Source organism: Apiospora phragmitis (genome assembly GCF_038363925.1).
Source record: "Apiospora phragmitis strain CBS 135458 chromosome Unknown utg000007l:1.0-2108841.0:1.0-2111359.0, whole genome shotgun sequence".
Classification (NCBI taxonomy): domain Eukaryota; kingdom Fungi; phylum Ascomycota; class Sordariomycetes; order Amphisphaeriales; family Apiosporaceae; genus Apiospora; species Apiospora phragmitis.
In genome coordinates, this window is record NW_027117405.1 from 578,801 (window position 1) to 606,649 (window position 27,849).

At 47.0% G+C, this 27,849-nt stretch overlaps 8 protein-coding genes across 8 annotated transcripts; 5 read left to right on the top strand and 3 right to left on the bottom strand.

Annotated features, from left to right (window-relative positions):
* Window positions 1-9,563: 9,563 nt before the first annotated feature.
* Window positions 9,564-10,226, top strand: PG994_007143 (PLAC8-domain-containing protein; the record flags this gene model as incomplete). Its single annotated transcript, XM_066858552.1, has 2 exons — window positions 9,564-9,720; window positions 9,817-10,226. The coding sequence occupies 2 exons, from the start codon at window positions 9,564-9,566 to the stop codon at window positions 10,224-10,226; spliced, it is 567 nt and encodes a 188-aa protein (XP_066715494.1).
* A 1,306-nt stretch (window positions 10,227-11,532) lies between these two features.
* On the bottom strand, window positions 11,533-13,364 carry PG994_007144 (Tryptophan synthase beta subunit-like PLP-dependent enzyme; the record flags this gene model as incomplete). Its single annotated transcript, XM_066858553.1, has 5 exons — window positions 11,533-12,087; window positions 12,114-12,561; window positions 12,588-12,859; window positions 12,931-13,218; window positions 13,272-13,364. The coding sequence occupies 5 exons, from the start codon at window positions 13,362-13,364 to the stop codon at window positions 11,533-11,535; spliced, it is 1,656 nt and encodes a 551-aa protein (XP_066715495.1).
* A 955-nt stretch (window positions 13,365-14,319) lies between these two features.
* Window positions 14,320-15,270, top strand: PG994_007145 (uncharacterized protein; the record flags this gene model as incomplete). Its single annotated transcript, XM_066858554.1, has 3 exons — window positions 14,320-14,371; window positions 14,461-14,528; window positions 14,687-15,270. Exons 1-3 carry the CDS (start codon window positions 14,331-14,333, stop codon window positions 15,268-15,270), a joined length of 693 nt encoding a protein of 230 aa, XP_066715496.1. The 5' UTR covers window positions 14,320-14,330.
* Window positions 15,271-15,687: 417 nt separating this feature from the next.
* On the bottom strand, window positions 15,688-17,733 carry PG994_007146 (uncharacterized protein; the record flags this gene model as incomplete). Its single annotated transcript, XM_066858555.1, has 4 exons — window positions 15,688-16,049; window positions 16,079-16,355; window positions 16,412-17,584; window positions 17,677-17,733. The coding sequence occupies 4 exons, from the start codon at window positions 17,731-17,733 to the stop codon at window positions 15,688-15,690; spliced, it is 1,869 nt and encodes a 622-aa protein (XP_066715497.1).
* Window positions 17,734-18,729: 996 nt separating this feature from the next.
* Window positions 18,730-19,761, top strand: PG994_007147 (uncharacterized protein; the record flags this gene model as incomplete). The annotated part of the gene is given in 3 exon segments (XM_066858556.1): window positions 18,730-19,321; window positions 19,336-19,427; window positions 19,447-19,761. The coding sequence occupies 3 exon segments, from the start codon at window positions 18,730-18,732 to the stop codon at window positions 19,759-19,761; spliced, it is 999 nt and encodes a 332-aa protein (XP_066715498.1).
* Window positions 19,762-20,182: 421 nt separating this feature from the next.
* PG994_007148 (uncharacterized protein) lies at window positions 20,183-21,594 on the bottom strand (the record flags this gene model as incomplete). Its single annotated transcript, XM_066858557.1, has 5 exons — window positions 20,183-20,284; window positions 20,389-21,102; window positions 21,169-21,315; window positions 21,380-21,463; window positions 21,508-21,594. 5 exons carry the CDS (start codon window positions 21,592-21,594, stop codon window positions 20,183-20,185), a joined length of 1,134 nt encoding a protein of 377 aa, XP_066715499.1.
* Window positions 21,595-23,622: 2,028 nt separating this feature from the next.
* PG994_007149 (p-loop containing nucleoside triphosphate hydrolase protein) lies at window positions 23,623-25,464 on the top strand (the record flags this gene model as incomplete). The annotated part of the gene is made up of 5 exons (XM_066858558.1): window positions 23,623-23,940; window positions 23,992-24,210; window positions 24,421-24,629; window positions 24,776-24,921; window positions 24,989-25,464. The coding sequence occupies 5 exons, from the start codon at window positions 23,623-23,625 to the stop codon at window positions 25,462-25,464; spliced, it is 1,368 nt and encodes a 455-aa protein (XP_066715500.1).
* A 489-nt stretch (window positions 25,465-25,953) lies between these two features.
* PG994_007150 (uncharacterized protein) lies at window positions 25,954-27,528 on the top strand (the record flags this gene model as incomplete). The annotated part of the gene is made up of 4 exons (XM_066858559.1): window positions 25,954-25,974; window positions 26,253-26,576; window positions 26,641-27,246; window positions 27,322-27,528. 4 exons carry the CDS (start codon window positions 25,954-25,956, stop codon window positions 27,526-27,528), a joined length of 1,158 nt encoding a protein of 385 aa, XP_066715501.1.
* Window positions 27,529-27,849: the final 321 nt, after the last annotated feature.

Consider the following 27,849-nt stretch of genomic DNA (forward strand, 5'->3'; position numbering starts at 1 on the left):
GTTTATAAGTTTATTATAATAACTATACGTTATAATATTTTTAAACGGTATATAATTATATTAATATAATCGCCCCGTATTAATTTAAGTTTAACTAGTTTACCGCTAGGGTCCGCCCTATTTTTCGTAACGTCGCTCGTATATACGGGTATCGATTTTAATAATAAATTCTATATACGAAAGGAAATTATTAAGGGCGTTAAGCCGGCTGAGTTTATTTTTAACGTTATCCTTTAATCCTTAGTAATATATTATAATTTTCGTAGCTTTGGTACAGTTTAATCGAACTATAATACGCCGGAACTTAATTATATAAAAAGCGGCTAATCCTTTTTACTTAAAGGTTTTAAATTCCTTTTCCGCCTGTCGTTTTTCGTCGGGGTTTTAAAAGAGCGATTTAAAGGCTTGTTTAAAGCTGTCGTAACTTTTAAAAATATTTTATACCTTTATACAGTATAGCTTAATTTATTAATCGTTTTTTACAAGTTTATTTAAATAAGGTTCGAATTAAATAAATACTTTACTTTTAAAAAACGAGGCGGCGTGAATAACTTACTAAGTAACGTTTTAGAACGTTTTTTCATAAAACTATTAATAAGCCTTAATTTAAATAAAAAAGCCTCGGAAGTTTTCGCTTATTCCGTTAAAAGGGGTTGGCGTACTGATCTTTATGCTTTTCTTTAATGTAACAAGGGTTTAGATAATATTGGCAGCTATATAGAAGAGACGCACCTCTTTGCGTAGCTTATCGATATTATAAAGTGTCTATCCTAAGGTACTTTTAGCTAAGAGTTCGTTACGCTCTTTTTTAAGCTTAACGTAATAATATTAATAATTAGCGCTCTTTTATTCGAGTTTTTTAATTCGTTTAACTAACGCTTATCGTATAAGCTCGTCGTTATTTTTATTACTATCAACGTTTATAACAAGGTCTTATTAAGAGGTACTAAAGGTAATAATAAGAGTCTTTCCTTATTAGGCGGTATTACTAAGGCTAAGTATAAATATAATTCTTATAGTGCTATTATTTAAAGGTCTAAGTAATAACTCGTAAAAATAAAAGTAATTAAAATATAATAAACGTTATCTAGGTTTTAAAAAAAACTTAATAAAACGTATTAAGGTTTATATTAATAATATAAAAAAGTATTCGAATATATAATAAAAATCGCTTTTATTAATATAATAAGTAATAATTAATAAAAACGAATAATAATTAAAATATATAAGTTTTAAAAGTATTTATAATAATTTTATTAAAACTATTTATTTTATTAATAAATTAAGATTAATATTTAAATTAATTATTAAAATAAAAAATATTTATATAAAAAATATAAAAAACGTTTATTATTATATACTTAATTCCTCTTTTACTAATTTATTAAATCGTCCGCTGGCTTATAATAATCCGTTATTAGTTTATAATAATCCATTTTTTAAATCACGATGATCTAACTTAGTAGCTTACTTAAGGGCGTCGTAATCCCGTTGCTCCTAGCTTACTTATTAAAGCGGTAGTTTAGTTACTCCTCGTTCTATAGCTTTTTCCTAGCTGTTTTCCCGGGTCGGGTTTATTCTTTTATTACTTAGGATACCTTTATAATTATGTTCGCGCGTTTTTATAACGTAGAGGAGTTTATATTAATATAACTAGTAGTGCGGTCGGTAGCTGTAACATCGTAGCCTGGTCGGGGCATAGTAATTCCGTTCCGACGAGTGGAGTCTTGGCCGCATGGTTAGGTCGGGTTGTAACACGTAGGCCTTTATATATATAGCTATATCCTTTTATAAATCGGGTTAATAAAACTTTTTTTTAAAGAATTTTATTATATAATCGCGTTTAAAATAACCGTTAAAAAGGTTATTATAGTATACCTATAATAACTATACTTAAAACGATATTTATTTAAAGATATATATTTTTTTATTAAAATATAATAATCTATTTATTATTATCGCTTATTAATATTTCGAGTCCGCCTCGGCCCCTGAAACCTCTCCGCTTTTATTAATAAGCCTCATCCTTTTTTTAAGCTTAGTTAATAAGGGTTTCTAAATCGAGACTAACTTCCGACAATAGCGGGTCTTCCCGTTACACCAAATCTCTCGCTTTTCAACAAGTTATCGCTTAAGCTAGGATAACGCGTTTAGGCGTTAATTTTACCCCGTATACTACCTAGGCTAGTACGCGAGGCCTGCCTTTTAAAAAACTAATATTTATTACTAGTTTTCTTTTTAAAATAAATAATAATATTAAATTATTACCCGTATCGGTAATATAATTTAGCCGTCTTAACGAGCTATTAACGGGGTTATTTTTACCCGGTTAATAAATAATTACGAAATCGAAAAGGGTTAAATATATATATTAATATATTTAGTAATTATTTAACTTATTAATTTTTATAAAGCTTTATAAGTTTTAATAATTTAAAAATATTTTAATAATATATTTTACTTTTTTTAAATAATACTTCTAATATTTAAAATACGATATTATTACGAGTATCTTTTAATTTAATATATTATAATTAAGCTCCGCCTCGGAAAACTTTTTAAAATAAAAGGAAACCGGGTATTAATAGCTTCCGGTACCTTTTTAAAAAAGGGTTCTAACTATTACGAACTTAGAAGCGTTTATTTCTAACCGTACCAGCTTTTTGAGGTCGAAATGAGTTAAGAGCGGCGCCGTTTAAAAGGCTTACTTTAAAAATATAAAAGCTGTTTTAACAGGGCTATCTAAGTAGAACGCTCTTACCTTTTATCCGGTTTCGCTGTCCTTAAATAACCTTATTAATAGGGTAGTAATCCCGGAATACTTTTTTATAAAGCGTCGGTAAAAGTTATAAATAAACGTTGGCGCTAGTTAGTCCTTAATTATATCGATTTTTAAAAGATTTATAAATACCTCCTTTATAAAGATATAATACTTTAAAAATTTTAAAAACTTTTAAAAAAATTAATATTTAAATAGTTTTATATATAAATTAGTTTTTAAAAGCTTTTTAATTATTTATTATAAATATTTTATATAAGTTTTTTTATTTAGGAAATAAATTAAAATATTATTAATATATATTATATAATAAATATTTATTAAGTTCTTTAAATATTATAAAATATAATATTAAAAAATAGCCGAGGTATTAATAAGGTTTATTATTATTATTAAAAATTCGAAATAGCCGTATTAAGTTTAAAACGCCGTCTTCTACTCGTCTCCACGCTTAATACGGATATAATAATATATATCCTTAAAATCGATTTTAAAAAAAATTATAAATTAAGAAATTCTATTTAATAATTTTAAAATAAAAGGTAAAATATATCGGTTTTTAATAATAACTCTATTTAATCCTTTATAATTAATATAAAGGCGTAAAGTTCCGTTCTTTTTTAAAATAAAAAAGATAAGGGCTCTCGTTAAACTTTATAATTCTCAGATCTTCCCCCCTTTCTTCATTTTATTTAACTACTCTCGTAATACCTAAAGTTCGGAATACGATAAAAGGTAGATGAGTCGGTAAGGGGGCTCCGTCCCGGGTTCGAAATCGATAATATAGCTAGCTACTCGATCCGACAAGAGGACATTATATTTTTCGGTCTCGAAGAAAGTAGTTAAGTATTAGACATAGCTAGGGATAAAGGGTAGGGCCCTTTCTTTAAACGTTTCTCCCTCTTTTTATACTTCTTTTCGCGGAGATATAATAATATAATAAAATGTATTACCTTTATAAGCGCGGTAAAAAGGGCGAGGGTTTATAAATTAAACTTTAATTACGTCGATAAAAAATTATTAACGGTTCTTTCTCGTGTTAATAACTAGTTTTAATTCTTATATAGCTTCGTAAAATAATAAGACCGGGGTATTTTTATAGCGAAAGTCTTAGTCGATAATAATATAAAAGCGTTAAATCCGTTTTATAACCCTTTAAAAATTAATAAAATTAAACTTTACTTAATAAATATTATAAATAAAAATATATAAATTATTCATAAAGTTAATAAATACTATTCGTAAAAAGGTTTAAAATAATTTAATTTATAAAACGAAAATATAACTAATTATATTTATTTTAAAGTATATATTTAAATTAAAATAAATAGAAATTAATATTATACGTAATAAAAGAGTAATAATTATAATAAGGGTTTATAAGGTTTTAAATACCTTTATAAAGAGATCTTTATTTAAAAAAGGTACACCTTTATTTAAAACTTTTTCCCGTTTTTCGAAATTCATTATATTAATACTTAGTTTTTAATAAAATATTTATTAATATAATATCTTTTTTTACTATATTAATAATAAGTAATATAGTTTAAATTTAAATAGCCCGCGGTGCCGTTTCGTGCCGGTCCGGCCTACGCGTTCTTAAGATAAAACGGTAGGGTAAATACGTCTTATTTCTTTTTATAGTTCGGCGGGCCCTGCTTCTTACGTTTAAAATTCCTAGGCTCTAAATTATTTAAACTAACGTAGCTTCGCGGGCCCTTAACGGGCGTTATTATTATTCGGCCTTTCGTATTCCCTTTTCTTATTAATTTTAATAAAATTTCTTACTTTCTTCTTATTAAATCGATTATATTATTCCGTTATTCCGGAATATTATCGTAATAATTTATAATATCGTAACGTAAAGGTTAAAAAAGCTTACCGAAAAAGTAGTATACACGTTCCCGGTTAGAACGCGGGCGGACCTAGCTTTTTAAAAAGGCTAGGTACTTATAAAACTACCGCGGATTTTAATTTAAGAGTTAGTACGCCTCTTTTAATTAAGAATTAATTATAGCGGTTTCGTTAATAAGGCTTTAAATAACCGCCCGCGTTTATTTTAAAAAGGTTATTTAATAATATTTTAATTATTTCGATTCGTACTTAGAGGCGTATTACTTCTTTAAACGAAATTACTATTTTATTTCTTAAATTATTTAGTTATATACGTATAAAATCTTAGCGTAAGTGTTACGGTAATATTTTAAAACAGCTTTATAAATTATTCGTAACTTTTTAACCTAATTTTCTTACCGTGCTTTAATAAAAGTTAAATTAAATTAATTATATTAAAACTTAATCGATTTATTAAAGTTTAGATCGAGATCGTTAACCGATAGGGTTCCGTTAATATCGCTATTTAAGGATAGATTATTAATAAGGTTTAAGCTATGCCCCTTCGATTTTAAAGGGGTATCGGCTTCGCCGCCTAATAGGTTTAAAAAGGATAGAAAGTCTTTTACGTCCTTATTTTTTTATTAAGAGGCTTATTTTTTAACTTTTTTAAAGTGTTTTTTAAATAATAACCGTTTAAGCTTTAATTAGTCGAGCTCTTTTTAAAGGCGTACTTTTAAAGGTACGTTAAGGGGAGCGTCGAGCCCGATAATAAATAAGGGATTATTAATAATATCCGTAGCTGCTCTTGCTTCTTTTTCTTTTCTTTTTTTAAAAGGGGGATTCGTCGGTCCTTTATTTTCGCCATCCTTAATTATTGTGTTCAGAGGATTAGGGGTTATAAAAGTTCTCCCTTTTTTCTTTAAAGTCGATATTATTAATAGGTAAGTTATGTTATAAAAGCGTTAGAATTATGAAAATGTATCGATCCTTAGGTATTAGCAATATATAAATGTAATAAAATAAAGTTAACGCTTGTCCCGTATGTATTCTTTATAAGAATATAGGATACTATAAGGAAATTAGAAGGAGAGGGGCCCGGGAGCTATAGGACGCACGGATGCTTCCTCTGTCCTGTTATAATTAGTCTTTAACGATTATAAGAGCTATTATTCGATAACTTTTAAGCTTTATTATAAAGAGAATTCGATTATTATACTCTATATATTTTCTTATTTATTATATAAGCTTTAATTTTTTAATGTCAGCTGTTTTCGTGCGTTAAAAAAGTCGGACGAGAAAGAAATTAAACGTTTTATACGAGCGTATATTACTTGTATTTTAAAAGAGGACTTCTTACTAGCGTTCTTAGAAGCGTTCTAAGCTATTTTTATTATTTTAAATATCTAGGGAGGTTTTTAAGGGGCAGGACTTATATCGTACGATTTAAAATATATTATTTAATAATTAAATATAAAGTTACGTACGCCGACGCTTTTAGTGACCTCTTTTAACTTATTTATACCTTAAGAATTAAAGATTTTAAATAATTTAATTAAAGCTTAATTTTAAACCGAGTATATTAAAAATCGAATTGTATAATATTAAAATAACTCTTTGATATTAATTTTAATTAAGTTTAATTAAATTACGAAAAGTATAACGTAGGTTATATATTAACTCGCTTTATTAAAAAGTAAAGTAATATAATAAACGTTATTTAAGTTTTAATAAAAACTTAATAAAGTATATTAAGGTTTATATTAATAATATAAAAGAGTATTTAAACGTGCGATAAAAGTCCGCTTTTATTAATATAATAAGTAATAGCTCGTAAAAACGAAAATAATTAAAGTATTACGATCGGCGGGTTAGTCCCTCGCGGGGTAGCACTTAAGGCGTAGAATTAAATAGAAATAACCCGAAAAGTTATTTCCGAAGCTTTTATTTTATAACGTAATAATTAATTTATATATATTATAATATAATAACTTTTCGTTTTTATTAAATAAGAGACGTAGGTTCGATTCTTATATTTATTAGATAAGAGTTCTTTTTAACTGCTTAGGCAAGATCGCTAATAAATAGGCAAGGCCTTGTACGGACTGGTTACTCGTATAAAAGCTTTAAAGTTTCTTTATACCGAGCTTAAATAAATTATATAATATTAAGGGTTTATCGCTTTAAGTATAAGGGTATGCCTTTAGAAAAAGGGTATAATATTATGATCGGCGGGTTGATCCCTCGCGGAGTAGCACTTAAAGCGTAGAATTAAATAGAAATAACCCGAAGAGTTATTTCCGAAGCTTTTGTTTTATAACGCAGTGGTTAGTCTATACGTACTGTAATATAAAGTATATAAATTTAAAAATATTTATAATAAAGTTATTAAAACTATTTATTTTATTAATAAATTAGATTAATACTTAAATTAATTATTAAAATAAAAAGTGTTTATATAAAATATATAGGGGATATTTCCCGTTATATATCTAATTCCTCCTCTACTAATCCTTTAGATCACCTGTGGGCTCATGGTGATCTCGTTGCTGGCTCACGGTGATCCATCCCTTAGATCACGGTGATCCAACCTTGGTTAGCTCACCTCGGGCGTCGTGCCTTTTGTCGCTCCGGGGTCCGTTACGTGACTCATCGTACCTTATTATTATATCTGCCTTTATTCGTCCTATCGTTACGTGGGCTAGGGCCGCTTGTCTTATCGCACGATATTAGAGTGTAGCTACGTGCATATTAATATAGCTAGCGGTGTAATTACTAGCTGTAATATCGTAGCCGGACCGGGTTATCGTATCCCGTGCCGGTAAGTGGGGTCTTTTAGCCGCATAGTTAGGTCGGGTTATAATAAGTAATCGCATTATAAGAAGTGAATAAAATACTTAGCCGGCGCTATTATACGAAAAAAAAACAGCTATAAAATAAAGGATTACTTTATATATAAGTTAAAAAAAACTTATAGTTTTAAAAAAACGTTAATAAATAATTATAAAACGAATCGCATTAAAAGAGTAGTTATATAAAAACGTTTAAAACATGTTTATAATATTATAAAATTTATAAAGAGCTTAAATATAATGCTTATATTTATTAAAATAATATAAAAGTATTTAAAAATAAAGATTCCGATTAATTTCAAGATATTAAATACGTTATAGCGGAATTAATTTATACTTTATTAAATAAAGTCTTTAAAGGTGGTCATTTAGACCGTGTGGTTAGTTGGACCGTGGGTACGTTAGGTAAATGGACGAATGGGTGGTTTACGGTAAACCAGTTTGCCCACCCCAGCAATCCTCGTCTCCTGCGTCCGTTTGCATAAGAAGCTTGCATACGAGTGTATGCATTTATGTATGAGTAGGCTCGTTGTCAGACATTGAACAACAACGTGTTGGAGATCTAATCGGCATGGATTCTGTTATCCAATTTCATCCCGCGGGTGGGATGAAGCGAAGGGCGGAAAACGAAAGCATGCCGCATTTCGCTGCTGCTCCGCTTCTGTAGGATTTGGACTCTGACGCCATGTCATCTTAGGCGGATTCCTTAGCGCAGATCTCCAGGGCAGTGTCATCTGCTTGCATTGCATGTACAGCATTTTCGGCAGTACTTCCTGGCTTACTCATACAAGCAGTAGTAACACTACCTAAGGAAAGCCATGCCTCAAAGCATACTGAAGATGCTCAGTTCAAATACCAGAGAATGTTATTCCGCCTCTTGTTCTCGGCCATTGCGACGAACCTATCCCCAAAGAAGGGTCAACTAGAATAGGAAACAAATTGCTTCCATCAGCCCTAGGACGCTAAAACGCGTCGGCCCAAATTGGATTCGCGCTACTAAAGTCCCCTAATTTTCAGCAGTGCACAGCACCTGCAGCAGCCACCACTCAGCCTCAGCTCGGCTCCTCGAAGAAGGTCCCTGATTCGACGGCGGTTTGGAAAGTCCTAGGGACTCGCCAATGCGCGCCAATGCAGATCAACACCACCTAAACCTAAAAAGTTGATGAATGAAGAACCCTTGCTGCTCCTCCTCCTTTCAGCATCGATAGTGCCTTACACAAATGGCACCGATCGTCCACTCTTCCATGGGCCACAATGGGCTTGAAGGTAGCTTCTATCATCGATCATCATCATCGTATGTTGCAACACCTCAGCATACATGAAGCGAAGGATTTAAGAGATCAACAGATCAACACAGCCAGACAGCTCCGTCATCGACAAGTCGCTCCGAGAAGAGAGATGCTTTCGCCAGTTCAATCCCTCCACTATTGTTATCCGGTGGATAGCGTGTCACAACCCGTTATCCCAGTCAAAAGCACACACATAGACGAACCTAGACAGCTCTACCATGAGAGTCGTATTAATAGGTACCGTATGGTCACGGCATTGACCGTGTGTGTTCCACTTCATCTCCTCCACAGCCAGACTAAAAGGGTCCTGGACTCGGCTAGGCATGACCCTGGAATCACTCGGCGAGAAGGGCCCTTGTTTGCCTAAACGGAGAGCATCGCACTTACTTTTTTCTTTCAGCTGTGCCTCTTTCTCTTTCAGCCCCCCCCCGGGTCCAATAGCCCCATGGCGGCAGCGGCAGGATGTCAGCCCAACGCCTCCCCCATGCTGGACTTTAGTACACGTGAATAATAAATGCAACAGCCCCCCCCCTCTCCCCCCCAGCAACAGCACATACATACTTCCCTTCCTTTGTCTGTTGTCGTCTGGTTTGCCCGTCTGATCATCGTACCAAATCACCCACCCATCTCTTCCCTCCTCTAGCAAGCGGTAGAGATACAGGCAGACTCACTCCCACAATTTATTACTGTATTGTTTTCTTTTCCTCGTTGTTCGTGTCGGCATCGACTCTAGGCTTCATATATATATTCCGCTTGGCATTTTACCACACACACCACACAACCTTCAGCAACCACAAGAACACCGTCAAGATGGAGCAACAACAGCAGTACCAGAATCAATCGCCCATGCAGCCGATGCACCAACCCATGCCCTCCCAACAGGTCCAAGGCGGCGAGTGGCAGAACAACCTGTGCAACTGCTCGCCATGCGAGAGCTGCGTCTTGGGCACCTTTGTCCCCTGTCTCTGTAAGTAGTCACTCACTACTCTACCCACACCTCCACCATACCACAAGTGGCGAGAGAAGAGAATAATTACTAACCAGAAGGGAAACACAAAAACAGTGGTCGGCAAGACGGCGGACCGCATGCGTGACCCCACGATGCAGACGTCGGACCTGCTCAACAGCGACTGCCTGATCCACGGCGCGCTGACGTGGTTCACGGGCTGCGGCTGGATCTACGCCATGATGAAGCGGACCGAGATCCGCGACCGGTTCCAGATCCCCGGCTCGGCCGTGGGCGACTGCTGCACCTCGTACTGGTGCCCGTGCTGCGCCGTCATCCAGCAGGACAACGAGGTGAAGTCGCGCCTGCCCGTCGCCGGTGCGGCCATCGACAACCAGTACCAGGCGCAGCCCCCCATGGGCATGCCGTCGCCGCCTGCGCAGGCCGCGCAACACCACTCCAGTAAGGAAGGGGGAGCGACGACGCCGGGCGTTGGGCAGTACCAACCGCAGCAGGGCTACCAGTAGCAGCAGGGTGGATCTACTCGGGTGACGAAGCTGAGGCAGGACTTTTTCCGTCGGATGAAGGCTTGAGACCGGGGTTTTATGGATAATGAGAGCGGTTTGACGACCATGGGGCTGTGTCTTTTCTTCTTCTTCGATACCACTATAGCATTAATGGAAGGGTCACGCGCCTAAGAATCACTCATGAACGCAGTTCAACTTCCACACGTGAAGACGGAATGAAATGGAGACCATACCCTCCTTCTAAGGAATCACATGAATACAGGGGGTTGGTCCTGGATTTATGCCGACTCTGCTTGAGTCACGTATACTTTACAGCTCATTGGTCGTATCAGCCTCCGCTAACGGCTGGGAGAAACACTCGATCACAAGATTCTGCTGTGGCATAGGCGAACCTGATGGGCAACGACAGCAGCAGCGGGCGGAGGCGAATCAGGGCCGACGTCGATGTGAAATGTGCGAACCAGCCTCTCTCACATTTCCTTGGCAAACTTCATAGCTAAACACAGCTCACTTGGTCCCGCCCCGTGAATTCGGCTTCGGCAATGTGCACCACCACCCTCATTGGCTGCCGCCTGTATCTGGGTATGTCATCCAGCTTCTCGGCCCCCCTGACGATGGCCTTTCTTCCCATCGACGCCGGGCTATGTTCGAAAACCCGTCTGCTGTCATCTCAGGATCGTCCAGTGCCGCATATACATGTCGTTGTCCAACTCGAATCCATCCGACGTCCTAATCAAGCCGTTGGAGAGGCCAACGATTTCGGGTTTCCTTTTTCAAAGTATGCTATTCCCCTGATCTTTTGGCTTGCATGGATCCGCCAAAGACCCTACTCATCACGAACTATATGACCGTGGTGAATTCTGCGTAGGATAGTGCCAGGTGAGGTGCTGTCGTCCATACTTAACCCCTTGATTCACTTGGCTACTACTCGAAAGGGGTAAAAGGCGGGGTGGTTGGGAGCCCGGTTGCTATTTAAGAAGTCGAGACAGTTCACGAGGAATGATTGAAATAATTTAAATTGTTGGCAAGATGTGTAAAATGCGTGGCCGTGTGGTTTATTGAACGCTAAAGAGGTATCGAATGAGAAAGAAGCCGATGTTTGCACGCCCCCGAGCTGAATATAAGACCGACCCACCGAAACGCCCGAAAGAAACTCTTCCCCACGAGCAGCCCTGTGTGGCTTCTATGTGCGTGCCTTCCTCCCCCCTTCTCTAAGTAGGTTTCTCTCTACTTTTTCTCTAGCCTTCCTCTTATTTTGCTGATTTTGTCTCTGTCCTGTTGACCGTTTCCGTACCTTTTCTTTCTTTTAGTCGGCCCGGAGGAACGTCTTGAAGACCGGGTCGTCGGTGCAGTCCTTGTAGGGGTAGCCGATCTGCTTCAGGAACTTCTCGAGCTCGTGGACCTCGGCGCACTGAATGCCCGCCACGATCTCGCCGACGTCGCCGCCGCTGTTGCGGTACTGGAACAGGCTGATGTTGTAGCTCGTGCGCAGCGTCAGGAGGAACTTCTGCAGCGCGCCGGGGCGCTCGGGAAACGTGAACATGTAGACGCGCTCGTCGGCGACGGCGGACCTACCCCCGACGAGGTAGCGGATGTGCGACTTAGCCAGCTCGTTGCCGGACAGGTCCGTGACCGCGTCCGCGCCGAATGTGTGGTCGACGCGCTCCGTCAGCCGCCGCAGCTCCGTCGCGCGCTCGCTGACGGGCGCGAGCAGCGAGATGCCGACCAGCACGTTGGCGACGGCGTCGTGCGCGTACCGGTACGAGAACTCGGTCACATTGTGGGGCATGATGCAGTCGATCAGCTCGGCGAAGGCGCCGGGCCGCTCGGGGATGCGGACCGCCAGCAGGGCCTCCTTGCCCTCGCCGAGGTGGCGCGTTCGCCGACGAAGCGGAGGCGGTCGAAGTTCATGTTGGCGCCGCTCAGGACGGCGACGAGGGAGCGGTTCACGTTGCTCGACGGGTTGGCGGCGACCCACTTCTTGAGCCCGGCGACGGCGAGGGCGCCGGCCGGCTCGACGATGGAGCGCGTGTCCTCGAAGACGTCCTTGATGGCGGCGCACGTCTCGTCCTTGCTGACCTGGACGATCTCGTCGACGACATCCTGGCAGATGCGGAACGTCTCCTCGCCGACCGTCTTGACGGCGGCACCGTCGGCGAAGAAGCCGACGTCCTTGAGGACGACGCGCTTCCCCTGCGCGAGGGACTGCGCCATGGCGTTGGCGTCGTTCTGCTCGACGCCGATGATCTTGACGTGCGGGTACATGCGCCGGAGGTAGACGCCGACGCCGGCGATCAGCCCGCCGCCACCGACGCAGCAGAAGACGGCCTCGGTCCTGTTCAGGTTCGTCTGCCCAGCAGCTCGGAGCCGATGGTGCCCTGGCCGGCGATGACGTAGGGGTCGTCAAAGGGGGGGATGTTGATGAGGCCGTGGGTCCGCTCCAGTCGCTGGCACTCGGCTTTGGCAGTATCGAAGTCGGGGCCATGCAGGACGACGGTGCCGCCCAGCCTCGAGACATTTGCGTGTTTGATGCTGGGCGTTCCCTCGGGCATTACGATGGTGGCCGGGATCTTGAGCTTGCGGGCAGAATAGGCGACACCTTGGGCGTGATTTCCGGCACTGCATGCTACGACCTGTGGATCCAATCACAATCGAATCAGTATTACTTCAAAAACATGCCGTCAATGGCTTTCGTATTTCTTACTCCTTTCCAGCTTTGCTCTGGCGACAGATGTGCCATCTTGTTGTAGGCGCCGCGCAGCTTGAAGCTGAAGACGGGCTGCATGTCCTCGCGCTTGAGCAGCACATTGCACTCCAGCCGCCTGGACAAGGTGACGGCCGGGGTCAGGGGCGTCCGCTCGCATACGTCGTACACGCGGCTTGTGTTGATCAGACGGACGTAGTCCGGGTGGCCGTTCGGCAGGAGGTAGTCCTCGGGTACCAGCGGCGTGGAGCTGGGTGCCCGCGGCGGCGACGTGGGATTGACGCTGTACTCGGTCAGGGAGAGCCCCGACAGGGAGGGCGTGCGGCGCCGTGGCCGTTGACAGTGGCTGTGGTGCCATTGGTCTGCGGCATCTGGTCGGTTGTGCCATTGGTCAGGACGGCACCGTCGTCAGTTGGTGCTGCCGTTGACGCCATTGTGGTTATGCCGTTGACAACACCGGAAGAAGCCGAGAGATAGAGGTGTGGGTAGCAGTAGCAGCAAAGATGGTAGATTCGAACAAAAAGCCGTCTGAGATGTAGGGATAAATAAGTAAAGTAGCAGCCCCTAATAGAGCATCTCGACCGCCTTATTGAATTAATATTAACCTATGAATCCTACGGCTCTGCCCTGCCCGAGTTCGGCGCGCGAGTTCTGGGAATTTTCCAAGTGGATGTGGGGCAATGCACTGTCAGCTCGCAGCAGTCAGAGTCATGGAGGGGTACTCGGGCAATTACCTAAAGATAGGCGCATCTGATTGCCATATGGATGGACCCTGGACTTGAGTTGACGTTACGACTAACAGCAAGGCCTCATACAATTGAAGACATTCAATGTTGATCTATTTAATATTGAGTTCAGATCATGCAGACCTCGAACGATTACAAACTTAATACTCCATATCCTGGCCCGGTAGTAGACGCGGGGCTTATATGAGGCATTCATATGTTTGTATCAGCCAGTGATCAGGTACGCAGTATGTAAGTACTACGTAGAAGCAGAGAATTGATCTCGGATTTTCCATGGAGCTGAGAGCTATTAGCAGGAAGCATCAGAGGTATGTCGTGCCATGTGTTCTGTTTACCCTTCAATTCCGATGGCCTGATTCTAGGTACCGTCAGAGCTCCAATTTCGGCTTAGTGGGCGGCAAGCTCCCCCCATGGTGCCTAGCACTGCGCCTAGGTACAGCGAACTTACATAATTGTGAGCAGGGGTACCTGTCCGCGTATCCATGTCATCATCGTTTGATTTTCCCGCGGCATCGTGCATTTTCCCCAATTGAAGGACGAACGACTGGCAATCCCGGGGAACCGACGACGACAACACCCGGTCTCTTGCAACAGACCACCCCCACGGACAACACCTAGGGAAATACAGGCGGGAAGCTACAGACCGACGCAATCATGGCCGACAAACCGATGCCCTCGTCCTTTGACGACGATAGGTAGGTCGACTACTCCGCCGGAGGGGTGCGGCGTCTTCTGCGTACCCACAACAAGAAAAGAAGCTCACGTTGGGTGTCTCTCAACACAGGGAATACCAGGAGACTGGCTCGCAGAAGGTCTGGCGCAAGCTGAAGGAAGAGCCATTGGTTCCGCTCGGTACGTTATTCTCTCCCTCTCGCATCCTGCCGATTGCATTTACTGCCGCCAATCGATTACCCCTCCGACATAGCCTCTTCTACTCCAAATCAAGACCGACGAGAACATCACTAGAATTCAACCATGCAAAAATTGACCACCTCCCTCCAATCCAACAGGAACCATCCTAACCTGCGCCGCCCTCTACAACGCCTGGCGCGGCATGCGCCGCGGCGACCACGCCCAGGTGCAGCGCATGTTCCGCGCCCGCATCGGCGCGCAGGCCTTCACCGTCTGCGCCATCGTCGCCGGCGGCGCCTACTACGGCAAGGACCGCGAGAAGCGCCAGGAGCTGATCAAGCTCGAGGCCCAGCAGCGCGCCGAGGAGCGCAACGCCAAGTGGCTGCGCGAGCTCGAGGTCCGCGACCGCGAGGAGAAGCAGCTACAGGACCACATCAACCGCCGCCGGGAGCGGCGCCAGCAGCAGGCCAAGGAGAAGGAGAAGGAGGCGGACGCGGCCAAGACGACAACTACGAAAAGTACCGATTCGGCGGCGACGGCGACACCGGCCGGAGAGACGACTTCGGACGCCGAGGGCCAGGTGCCCCTGGAGGGCAAGAAGGAGGGATCCAATGTGTTGGGGGCTCTGTCACAGGCGGCGGGCGGGAGCTGGTTCGGCAAGAAGAAGGAGGATGCCTCGAAATCTTCAGATGAGAAGAAGAAGGAAGCTGCTTCGAAACCTTCCGATGAGAAGAAGCAGTGAAAGGAGAACAGAGGTGAAAAAGCATGAACACGCTGGATTCAAAGATACCAAAAAAAGAAACGTAATACTGATGATCACATGCAATGGGGGAGGGGGATTGTTGTACCGATGTTCGCATTGCCTGAAAAGCTGCATATCCGTTCTGTATATATGTACGAATACAAAAAGCCAGGGAGGGAATTTGGAATCACTCATTACTGCTTATGCCTTCGGCGCATGCCAATGGGACCAACAATATGCATACTAAAGTATGTACAAATACAGGACTCGCTTGATCACTTTTTTTCTTCCGGAGAGGAGTATTCGTACTCGCCGCGATATTAATAAATTATGCATACACCATGAATCTGCCCAACGCCGTGAACCATTCTGCGAAGCCACAGAAACCGAAACGAAACATGTCGTACCACCCTGAAATCAGCTCATGGAGCCCCCGGATCGGTTATTCCCAACCAACCCCGCCATCTCCAGCAGCGCCCGATCCGCCTCCCGATCGCCCGTCCCGAGATTGATCCGCCGCCGCGCCTCGGCCTCGCGCTGCTCCCACTCCCAGCGCTCCCGCTGCCCGCGGGCCTCGTCGTCGCCGCCGCAGCCCCAGACCTCGATGTTGTCGACCTGGAACCGGTCCTGGAAGTCGTGGCGGCGGGCCGCGCTCGTGGCGAAGGCGCCCCCTCTAGAAGTGTAGTCGTGCGTGAACACGCCGAACTCGAAGCTCGAGTCGATGACGAGCGACACGGGGCCCAGCGTGCGCAGGGTCGGGTGTCGTGACGCCGTCGCGCCTTTGGGCGAGGGCAGCCGACCGTGATGCCCGGGAAGGCGGCGGGCGCTTTCGCGAACGAGACGTAGTTCTGGTTCACGGACGAGGCGCGGAACACGTCGTGCACGGGGCTCAGCTGGAACAGCAGCGTGTCGGCATCGCCAAAGCACTCGCGGTGCGCCGCGCGCCAGGGCTGCTTGACCAGCACGCCGAAGATGACGCGGTCCTCGCTGCGGCCCGCGGGGCTGCCGTCGGGGAACCGCCGGGGCGGCAGCGAGTCCGTGAAGATGCCCTCGGCCCCCTGAGCGTGGTGGTAGGAAGAGGAGGACTCGGCGAGCCGGGTGCCCGACACGAGCAGCAGGGTCGGGCCCGCCAGTTGAAGACCTTGGTCTCGAAGCTGCCCATGGAGAAGCCCGCGTCGGCGCCCGAGTAGAGAAGCCGCAGGCGGCGGAAGAGCTCGTTGCCGGGGATGAAGAAGGAGAGCTGCGACACGAGGTTGGGGTTGAGGATGTGGCCCTTGTTGTCCGGCAGGAGGGGCGGCAGGGACGATGACGAGGTCCTTACTCTCCTTATGGCCGGCGGCGACGAGGGCGGCGAGCCGACCGAGGAGGAGGAGCCGCCGCCGGTGCTCTGCTGGCGCTTCTTGGTGAAGTCGAGGTTGCGCGAGAAGAGGAAGTGCTCGAACAAGGCGTTGAAGCCCTCGAACAGGAACGGCAGGTTGGCCGGGAGGATGCGCCGGAACTGCGCAAAGGTGATGCCCGGGGCCCGCTCGACGTTGATGAGCGACGAGAGGATGCTGTCGGCCGTGTCGCGCAGCCCGTCCAGCGCGTCGCCCGCCCGGACGCGCTCGGCGTACGTCGACAGCGTCTCCTGCGGGCCCAGCGGCGCGACGAGCAGCAGCAGCATGAGCAGGCGCCGGAAGTTGTCGGCCGGGATCATAGCGCCGTGGGTCGAGGCCGCGTGCAGGTCGCCCGCCTTGAAGGCGTCGTTGAGATCTAGCGAGTTGAGCGCGGCCAGGACCAGCTCGTCGTCGTCGGCGTCTTCCACGCCCCCATCATCTTCGTCGTCGCCAGCTTCATCGACGGCGAAACCAGCCGCATGGCTCCTCCCCGCCGCAGCGGTGGTGGTGCCGGAGGAGCCGGCCTCTTTGGTCGCCTCGTCTCCTTCTTCTACTGTAGGTGAGGCCGGCCGCTTCTCAATCTCGGACATCTTCCGGTCGTAGACGGCCAGGCTCTTGAACAGCAGCTTCCTACGCGTGGCTGCCCCCTTGGCCAGGATCTTGGTGTATCTGTCGGTGAGGATGGCAACGCAGACGATCATCTGCTCGAAGCCCAGGACGGCGGGGGCGTCTTCGAGAAACGGGAAGGCGCCGATGTACGACAGCATCTGGAAAACGACGGGTGATACATTGAGGACGTCGGGCAGCTCGAGGAACTTGGCGATCACATCTTCCTTGAGGTAGCGGATGTGCTGTTGGTTGTCCGCGAGCGACTTGAAGTTGTCTTTGAAGCAGTACAGTTCAAGCGGTTCGAAGCATTTGCGGGCGAATTTCTCGGCCTGGTGGTGCGTCACACAGACATAGTCAATGTCAGTAGACGTTTTCCTTATCAACACTTGTCACCAGGGTTGGGTGCGGGTACGTAACCTACCAGCTCAGCCGTGATATCCTCCTTGGAGCGCACTTCTTCAGAATGAGCTTGTCCCATGGTGCATTGCGGATGGTGGGCTTCAAGATTGAAGCCACTCAAGGACTAATCAAGTTGTCGTGGGCTGAAATCATTCCCAGCTTTGTTTCAATTTCGACAATGCTTTTTCCACCAAATAGGTTGGGGTTTTGTGAGATTGACTGACCGGTCAGGAATGCAGGATAAGACCAAGAAGATATAATTACGTGCCTAGAGAGGGTCGTCGTGACGTACGTAGTCCCGGCAGCTTGGCAAGCTTTGGTGGGGTGTCCGGGCGAGTCCCACAGCGTTGGCATTGGAGGTGGCTTGCACTAACGGAGTACCTAAACGTTCAATCGCTAAGGCATTCCTGCAGTGCAACGGTTGGCCCCCGAGTCAGTGCCAGCAGCGACAGGTCGTACGAGACCTCAACAAGATTTGCGCGTAATGTCAGTTCATAAAGTGTCACGTCCCAATACTTCCGCATCCTCGTGATAACATTTCTGTCATAACGTAGCTCGGATTACCTAAAGAAGATGCAGCCAAGCCAGGCCAAGCCGACAATGCTCTTCATGACCAGTGGCTGAGTTGGTACGTAGGTACTCATCTCAAGTCCTCGCCAACTTCCATGTTACTCGAGATGTTGACAACTTACATGTCTACCTACTCAATTAATGCCTGCCAATCGGCTATGGCCTAGCGGCACCCAACTCTTCTTCAACTCCTTAGATGTGAGAACTCGAGATCTAGCGAGGATAAGCGGGACTCCCAAGGGATTGGAAACAATGCCAATGCCAGGTCCCGATTCACAGCGAATCAGTTCTCAGCAAGTGCGGTATGATTGGGAATAACTCCTATTGAGAATTTACCAGTCCGGTTGTTTTCCATCGAATGTGACTTGACCAGACTGATCCTTTGTTTTTGGGTGCTGTCTTGTCTATAAATAGGTATCCAAAGAAAGCCATTGTAAGCCCCTATCCAGGATCTCCAACCCATAACCAACAAAGCAACCACAAACATTTACTTACACACGATACAATGACACAACAAGGAACATCCAACGGAGCCGCGTCCAGTGCCCCTGAAGGCACAAACACTGCTCCATCACCATCATCATCAGAGGTAACCTCCATCCCCTGGACGCCTTCCCCCGCTAACCTAGGCCGTCTCCACGCCCTGCCCCCCGAGATCAGAGTCATGATCTACCAGCACGTCATGGACGCTGACGACGCGACCCCCATGGTCCGCACCCTGGTATACGACCTGGCCCAGCGCGACCTCTACGTCCAGAGCGCCCATCTGGCGTCCCTGCTGTCGCCGTCCCGGGGCCTGCTCGCCGCGAACCCCGAGGCCCTCGCCGAAGCCGCCCGGCTCGGCTGGGTCCGGCTCGCGGCGCGGCTCGTCACGTTCCCGGGCGCCAGCGTTGCGCACCCGGACCAGGGGCTGCTGGACCAGCCCCTCACATCCCAGGCCATAATCGCCGGCGACGGCGAAGACCCCCTCCTGTTCCACCCGGCGACGACCGTCTTCTACACGGACCAGTCCTCGCTGACGCGACTAATTAACGCCGTCGCCGTCGGACTCGCCCCCGCCGAGCGCTTCGCCTGGCTCACCGACCTGGCCCTGGACCGTCGCACCTTCGAGCACATGTTCTGACTGCCGCGGCCCGCCGGGTCCGGCCGCCTCCCCGACCTGCCCTTCCCGGCGCTGCCGGGCCTGCGCCGTCTGATCGTGGGGTTCCTGCGTCGGTGGCAGGACGTCGTCGTGCTCGAGGGCCCGTACCGCGATGTGGTCGAGGAGGTCAGCGTCGTCATCCATTATGCCTCAGACAACGACAACGACAACGATGGCGACGGCGACGGCGAACCGACCATCCGGTACGTCCAGGTGGATCTGGGACGGTTTAATCCCGTGTTCGGCCTCATGATAACGGAGACTGTCCTGCATACGCACTCGTCGATCCGGGCTCTGAATAGGGCCGGCGTCCAAGTCGTCTGGGCCGCCATATGGCAGGGCGTCACCAGGAGGCGCGACATCCAGATAGGGCCGCCTCTTCAGGTAAGCGAGTAGTCGAACTGTAGCTGCTTGTTCATGGAGAGTAGGCGTCGTTTCTGTAGTACTAGTTGAGTAAGCTCAATAAATGCCCCTTTTGCGTAACTGGGAGTAGTCGGTCGCAGGATAACTGGTAGCAGTAGGATAACTAGCTGTCGGAGGGATAGTTGGCGGTGAGTAAAAGTAGCTGTGGTACTTCCAAGGCTAGTCAAGTTAACTAGTACCGAAATACAGGGAAAGCATGCCATATTGCCAGGATGCCCAGAGCCTCCATATTACGTAAATTGTTAAAACCCCCTGATTGTTCACCAAGTGGAATAGTGTCATGTAACAAAGCGGAATATTTTTATTACCCCAAACCCCAAATCCCCCTGTTAAATATCGAGATAGAACGAAATCCAATTGACAGAGCTGAAATAAGGACCCGAATAAGACTTTTTCACCCATCGCTCCCTGCCTCATCATCCCATAAAGATCCGAGCTGATCGCCTTCACCGCTTTCGTCCTCGTTATCATATGCGATCTTGTCCAGAAACTCACCCTGGGCCGCGGAGTAGTTCCAAAGCTTTGCAAGTCGCCCAGCTGGGTTTCAAGCGAGACACCGTGCTCTTGGAGGAGTAAGAGCTGTATGAACAGAGATTCCACCATGTCTAGTAGAATGTCTGGTGGCGAGGGATATGTTCCGCGAGCATTCCGGCTCTGCAGGGAACCGAAATAGGATATGCACGGGATCTTGGCAGTGTTCTCTAATCCCACGAGACAGGCGGCAGCCAGTGTGTTCTGGCTGGGATGAGACACGTCGTGTGGCCCTTGTATCCATATCGTGTTAGAGACCAGGCTCGATATCCATGTTCTGAGCCGACGCTTGATCTGGACATCTACGGCAACCTCCAATGCCGGAGAGGTAAGTCTGACGAGCTCCTGGATTCTATAGTTGTGCTTTACCGCAATAGGCTCAAGAAGTCCCAACACGTCCCTCACACTACAGCAGCTTGTGACTGGTGTTTCGTCATTGTCTGCCACGTCCTTCGCCCTGGGCGTCTCTTCTGGAAGAGACATCACAGGTCCCGGCTCGAAGGCTACCTCTCCAGGGGTAAGAAGTGGTTCGTTATGATTGTGGTCTAGGGGACGGATGACTTTGCTCTCGAGGACGGCCCGAACATCAATGCCAAGTTTGTGCATTATTTGTGTAAGTGTCCGCTCCATCTCAGACTGCTGCCGCCGCCTGGTATCCCTTTGGGAGGTCAAATCGGCCTGCATATGGGCCCCTTCGGCGTGTCGGCTCATTCTATTTCCGATGGACTTGATCCGCTTACGCTTCTCGGTAAACAAGTCGTGGAAGGCTTGCTCATCAAAGGCCTAGATGAAGCGTTTCCAGGAAGTCTTGGACCATTGTGTGAATATCTCGGTGAGGAACTCAAACACAACCGTATGAAGCTCCATGATGTAACGCTGCATCATGCCTTGGTTCGGGAAAAGGTTGATCAGACCATTCCAGTAAGCCATATCCTGGCCAAGCTCCTCTAAGCTGCTAGCCACCCCTTCGGCTAGTTTCTCATGGTTGGTACAAGCCTGATTCTCAGTCAATTGATATTTTTGGATAGGGGCATGGTTTAAAAGTCATCTGGAGGCTTACCGAGGCAACAGCAGATAATGATCCAGTGAGGAGGGTGATATACTTTTCATTGGTAGGGATCATCGAAACAAGCTTGCTGTGGGACTGGACAGTCTCGCAGAGGCGGATGAATATCGTTTTCACTTTACCAGTCTTTGTGCTGTTTCGATTCTATTTCCACGTTGTGGACGCTTTCGAAACACTGATGCAAGAGTTTTAGACTCGGAGCTTCTCATGACGTTTCTATCTGCTGATCTGGCGGGAGGCTTTGGCAGAGTTTTGACCATGCCTTGTAGAGCTCGCGACTCTGGGAAATCAAAAACCGGTTCTTCGTCTGGGATAAGGCTGCGTTGGCGTTAATATTTGTCTTGAAAGATCTAGGGAGCGAAATTCAGAAGTCGAATAAAAGAGGGGGCATATTCCAGATAGGCATCGAAATTACAAGGAAAGCTGAGGTGAAGGAGCGATATAGCAGACCGTGGCAAGATAGAAGATCAGCAAGAATTCATCTGACCCCTAACCTTTACGAAATTGACCTCTTTTGTATTGACTGAGACGAAAAACACCCGACAATATAAAGACAATGACCGCTAGAATCAACTGTTTCTGGCCCAGAATATGAGTATGAACTCCCAATCTCTCCTTCATCGAGCCCCGAAAGGAAATGCACAAGATAACAAGTCTTGGTGAACTGTGGTGCATAGCGAAGGGAAATCTTACTCAATGGCAAGTTGCCGGCCTTCGGAGAGAAAGAAGTTCCATTGGTCTCTGAGTGCTGCTAGATTTCTTTCTCACTGACTGTCAATAGCGACCGTTATTGACAGGCTGCGGCTTAGTAAGTCGCATGTACGATCTTGCCGGAGGTCATTGCTGAACGACTGTACAAGCTGATCCATAGCAAGTATTGATACGTTGTAGGTTGCTGTGCGTGCTTAAGTAGCCTAATATTGCTAAATTCGATTGTATATCAAGCGAGGGATTCGAGTATTGAATTGGAGGAAAGAGTAAACTGAATTCTGGTCTTTCGACCGAAGATGACAATGTCAGAAAGGAAAGGCGGAAAAGGGGTGAAAATTAGAATGGAAAACGGGGCCAGAAGCTGACCTCTGAAGTCCTTTAAACTACTACGAAAGAAGAGGAAAGGGTTTTGAAGTTTCCTTGAAATCGTACCTCTCATCTGTTTGATAAAGAAGGAGGTGTTATCATCTGCACAATTTTGCGTTGAACCCAGGCACCTCTACCAACGTACCCTTCAGAGCCTTGCGATCTTGCATCTAAAAGTGGCCATGTCGCCATCTAGCGATGAATCAGGAGATCCTAACTACAGAAGCAGCAACAGCAGCAGCTTACAACGCTTAAGGCCACGTACTGTCACCTAGAGACTCTATGAAAAGCAAGATCAAATTGCGGGAGACAAGGATGGAGTTGGTATGGAAGACAGATATACTAAAATACCAGAGCCGAGTGTGCTCTGGTCTGCCTCGGTGTACAGCCAGAACGACCTGCCCTCGTTGCGACCCAAAGGGCCGGGACAACCGCCAGGGATGCCGCCGCAATTGAGACCGTCTGTTATTTTTGAAAGCGACAGACACCTAGAATTAGGCACCGACCAACACACAGGGCGCTACATCCTCGGCTGAAAGCCGATCTCGACCAGCCTGGACTGGCTGCGTTTTTGAAGTGTCTCATCAAACTGTAGTTTCCCTTCCTAAGGAAATGAGACGCCACAGAACAAAGCTGATCCACACAAACGGATCAGTGACCATCGAGTCTATGAACTTTCAGAATGTATACCCAAGTAGGATTATTATAAGATCGCCTTTATTATACCGGATACTCAAATCCCTTGCTGGCTACTATCCTTGGATTTTCGGCGATAATTGCCGGGATCATGGGTATGCTCTTACAGCAACACACCCATCGCCCGGCTCATTGTTACTGGCTTTCCACAAACCTTGGATATTTCTCCTACATCGCTTTCTGGAGTTGGCAGCATTCACCGAGACACAAGAGCCACAGTGTTTACAGGATGAGGAGAACATACAAAGTCTGGAGAAAGAGATCAAACATCTCGAACAAGAGCATTCGCGTCATCTGGTTGAGTTTCCGAGGCCATATTACAACACACATGTTGTTCCTTGTATCGAATATATGAAGCAACAAAACCCCGAGCTCCCATTCGATATGTTGTGGTATGTATTTGCCCTGGCACAGATGTCTACACTCGGACGGGTGCGAATGCGCGGGTGTGCGTATGCGTGGTCATGAGTATCGAGAGCAACTTGCCCAATACTATCGAAGAACGGCAATCTAATACAGCGGCGTGGATACTGGACCTGTGGCATTTGGACAGTGATGGAACCTACATTGGTAGAAAGGCAACACGATATCATATCTCAGCCTATACCGGGCGCAAAGCGCTTACGACCCTCGAGGTCTGCCCGGCTACCGTCTGGGATGCGTTCGACAAGGGTGAAAGGCGCAGCAAGATGTTAGAGCATAACACGGTGGTCTTCAAATCTCTACAAAGGGGACATATGCTCGTCCACTACTATGGTCCAATCGTCCATAGCAGCAAGCATGTGAGTCCCACAATACCAAATACCATCGTATATACTAATACTATATTCTAGTACTCGGGACCAATCGTTATAGACCACAAGCGGGGCAGGCTCAACATGAAGGTACCTCAGGAGGCACCGCCTTCCATGGCGCGCGACTGTTCGACTCGCTACGATGGGTATGACAATATGATAGTCAATCGGATCGAGACGGAGGAAGACGATGCAGTTTCACCAAACCGCAGCCCAGTCGTAGTAGAAATGGAATCGAAGATGGACCCGAGGCGTGCAGTCCCTGAGTCAAGACGCCATCCCGGGAGTTACACTGGCAACAGTGATACCAGACCTGACCGAAGGCTTCCCTATGCGTCGGAACTCACCACAAGTCTGAGCGAACATCAGCTTCTCTTACTGGCTCCGGCCATCCGAGGTTTTGCACTCAAAACAAAACAATGGTGTAAGTGCACAGTCGACTATTGTTTTCCTACGGTTACTAATTAGTTGGTTGATGCGGCCATAGTGGAAATTGAGCCCTACGGCATTCGAGAGATCACGAAATCGGATGAAAGCATCGTGAATCTAGGTTTGGGTGAGGCTGAGCTTGAGACCATAAAGGGCCTTTCAAGACGACAGAAAAGCAAGCGCGCAACATGGGCGGCGGACTTCATCGAAGGCAAGGGCACGGGCCAAATTATACTACTACTACATGGGTATCTTTACTTCCGTTGCTGTCAGAAGCAGGTTTGCGATGCTAACGGTGAGCCCAGGCCACCTGGTGTAAGGAAAACGTATACTGTCGAAGCAGTCGCACAGTACCTCCAACGCCCTTTACTATGTTTGACCATCGCAGATATAGGCACTGTCGAGACGAAGGTCGGGCAGGACTGATCAAATGGTTCACGCTAGCCGAGGCTTGGAACGCTGTCCTACTCGTGGATGAAGCTGTCATCTTCCTCAAGCGGAGGCAGAATCGCGACCTAGCAAGGAATGGACTAGTTTCAGGTAAGTTCTAGTGTTATACTAACTGATGAGTGGTTTTAGAAACTGAAGTTAATCTTATCCGTGAAAGTGTTTCTACGCCGTATGGAGTACTTCAAAGGCCTCCTTTTCCTCACGACCAACCGCGTGGGCCAGATCGACGACGCCTTCATCTCCCGCGTGCACGTCACCATCGGGTACAACGCGCTGTCGCCGGAAGACCGGGCCAAGATCTGGGAGGGCTTCTTCCGCAAGCTGGGCACGGAGCGCGCCGGCCAGATCCAGATCTCGCCGGCGGCCAAGAAATGGGTGCGCGAGAAGGCCATCTCCGGCGAAGCGCAGCTGAACGGCCGGGACATCCGCAACGCGCTCCAGACGGCCATCTCCCTGGCAGAGGCCGAGTGCGAGGAGGACCCGGACTTTGACGAGGAGAAGATGACCATCATTGTGGACCAGTCGCACTTCCAGCGAGTCATGGACATCACCAACAAGTTCCAGCTGTACTTCCAGAGCATCAGGAGAGAGGACGAGAAGAAAACGAGCGGCTGGGCGGTACGATCGGAATGACTACTGGAAGGGCGAGGTCAGGGCTGAGGACCGGGAGGGGTCGGATTTCTGAAGTCTCCACGAGTGTTTTCATCCTTATGGGCTTTCATCGGTGTTATAGGGCTTTCATCTACTCTTCTCGTTTTGCTGTTGATTTCATATTTCTTCTCGTCCCTCTTCAAATCCGCAGTAAACTGTAGGCAGATCAAACGTTGCGGAACTCCGGGTTGCCACAATGTCACTTCCATTATCCAGTGTATACGGTACGTCTCGCATCCTTCCTGGGGCGATGAGATTCACACGTTCGGTGCCGGGTACTATAACAAGAGTGGTCTGCGTATCAAGTAACCTTTAGTCACTAAAAGGGGTCAAAGTGGAGGACCAAATACAGCTCAATTGACCACCTCCGAGCCAAACTCAATCAGCGCAAAATTTATTCCATTGTATAGAATATCCTAAGGCCCTCTGTCTGTCTTCCATTCCCTTTCCAACAAGCAGAACTTATCCAACATGGAGGGCAAGAAAATTCTCGTTCTAGGAAGCGGCATGGTTGCAAAGCCATGCGTTGATTACTTGCTTCGTAATCCTAACAACACCCTGACAGTTGGTTAGTTGCCCCAATATCCCTCCCCGGATTTTCATATAGGTGCTTCGCTGTTCCCATGGCTCCAAATTCATGTATTTGAACTAACCCTAATATGCTTCATTATCTTCTCGCACGCTCTCTAGCGCAGAGGCGTTGGTGAAGGACCGATGCAAATGCATCGGCCATCTGCCTCGATGTGACCGCGGCCTCTCCCGACCTCAAGGCGGCCATCACGGACCACGACGTCGTCATCTCTCTGGTCCTCTTCATCTACCATGCGGACATTGCTCGACTGACCATCGACACCAAGACCGATGTCGTAACGACCAGCTACGTCTCTCCGGCGATCGAGGAGCTTGACGAACCGGCTAAAGCGGCCGGCGTTACCATCTTGAACGAGGTCGGAGTCGATCCCGGCGTCGATCATCTTTACGCCGTCAAGGTCATCGACGAGGTGCACGCGAAAGGCGGCCAGGTCAAGGAGTTCTACTCTTACTGTGGCGGTCTGCCGGCGCCAGAGTCGTCGGACAATCCTCTCCGATTTAAGGTAAGTCCCACCTTTTGTGCACAATGTTTGGTGCAAATAGAAATTGCTTACCTGCTCTGAACAGTTCTCCTGGTCGCCGAGGGGTGCCTTGCTGTCGCAGCACAATTCCGCCGTCTTCCTTAAGGACGGGAAGGTGGTGGAGATCCCCAACAAGAACTTGATGGCAGCGGCGGAACCGTACCACGTCATAGACGGCTATTCCTTCGTGGCATACCCAAATCGTAACTCGGTTCCTTTCCGCGAATTCTACCGGATCCCCGAGGCTCAAACTGTGATCCGCGGCTCGCTCCGATACGAGGGCAACCCTGCACTGGTCAAGGCCTTAATCGACCTTGGCTGGCTGAACCCGGCCGCCCAGGACTGGTTGGTCTCAGGCAAGACCTGGGCACAGATCCAGCAGAAGGCGACCGGGGCAACGACAGATAGTGAGCAGGACCTAATTGCCAAAGTAGACGAAGTCTGCAACTTCCCGGACCGGACGACTCGAGCCGCCGTCCTCGACGGGATCCGGTGGATTGGGCTGCTTTCCCGTAAAGAGGTCGATGCGCGCGGCAGCCTGCTGGACACCTTGTCCGCGCGCCTGGCGGACATCTGCAGCTTCGAGGCAGGCGAACGCGATCTCGTCATGCTGCAGCACAAATTCGTCGTAGAGTGGCGGGACGGAACGAAGGTATGACATATAGCATGTGTTTATTGGTTCGGAGCTGACAAACAACGCAAGGAAACCATCACTTCGACCTTGGAGTTGCTGGGCGACCCCCATGGCTACTCTGCCATGGCCAAGGCAGTTGGGGTCACATGTGGCATCGCCACCCAACTGCTCCTTGATGGCCACCCCGCCATTGCGAAGCCGGGCGTGGTTGCTCTGTACACCAAGGATATCTGCGATCCCATTCGGGAGGCGGTGGAGCGCGAGGGTACCAAGCTCATTGACAGATACTCTCGCCAGTAGATCAGTGTATTGGTAGATAGAGATGGGGACGTACGTCCAAAGCATCAGGCGAGAAAATGAGAAGAAACGAGCTGCTGGGCGGTATGGCCAGAATGATTACTTAGAAACTTGAAGGATAAGTATCTAAACTTTTGGCGGACTTCTGCAGCTTGCATACGGTTTCTCTTGATGACTCTTTTTGCTTTATGTTTCGTACGTTTCCTTTTCTCCTTTACCCCTAAATGCCCAACCGTTATTGGCCTTGACATGTCTTAAAGTCCCCAATGTGTTGTTTCTCGACATAGTAAGTCCAATAGCTATCTAATAACACGGACTTTCGTT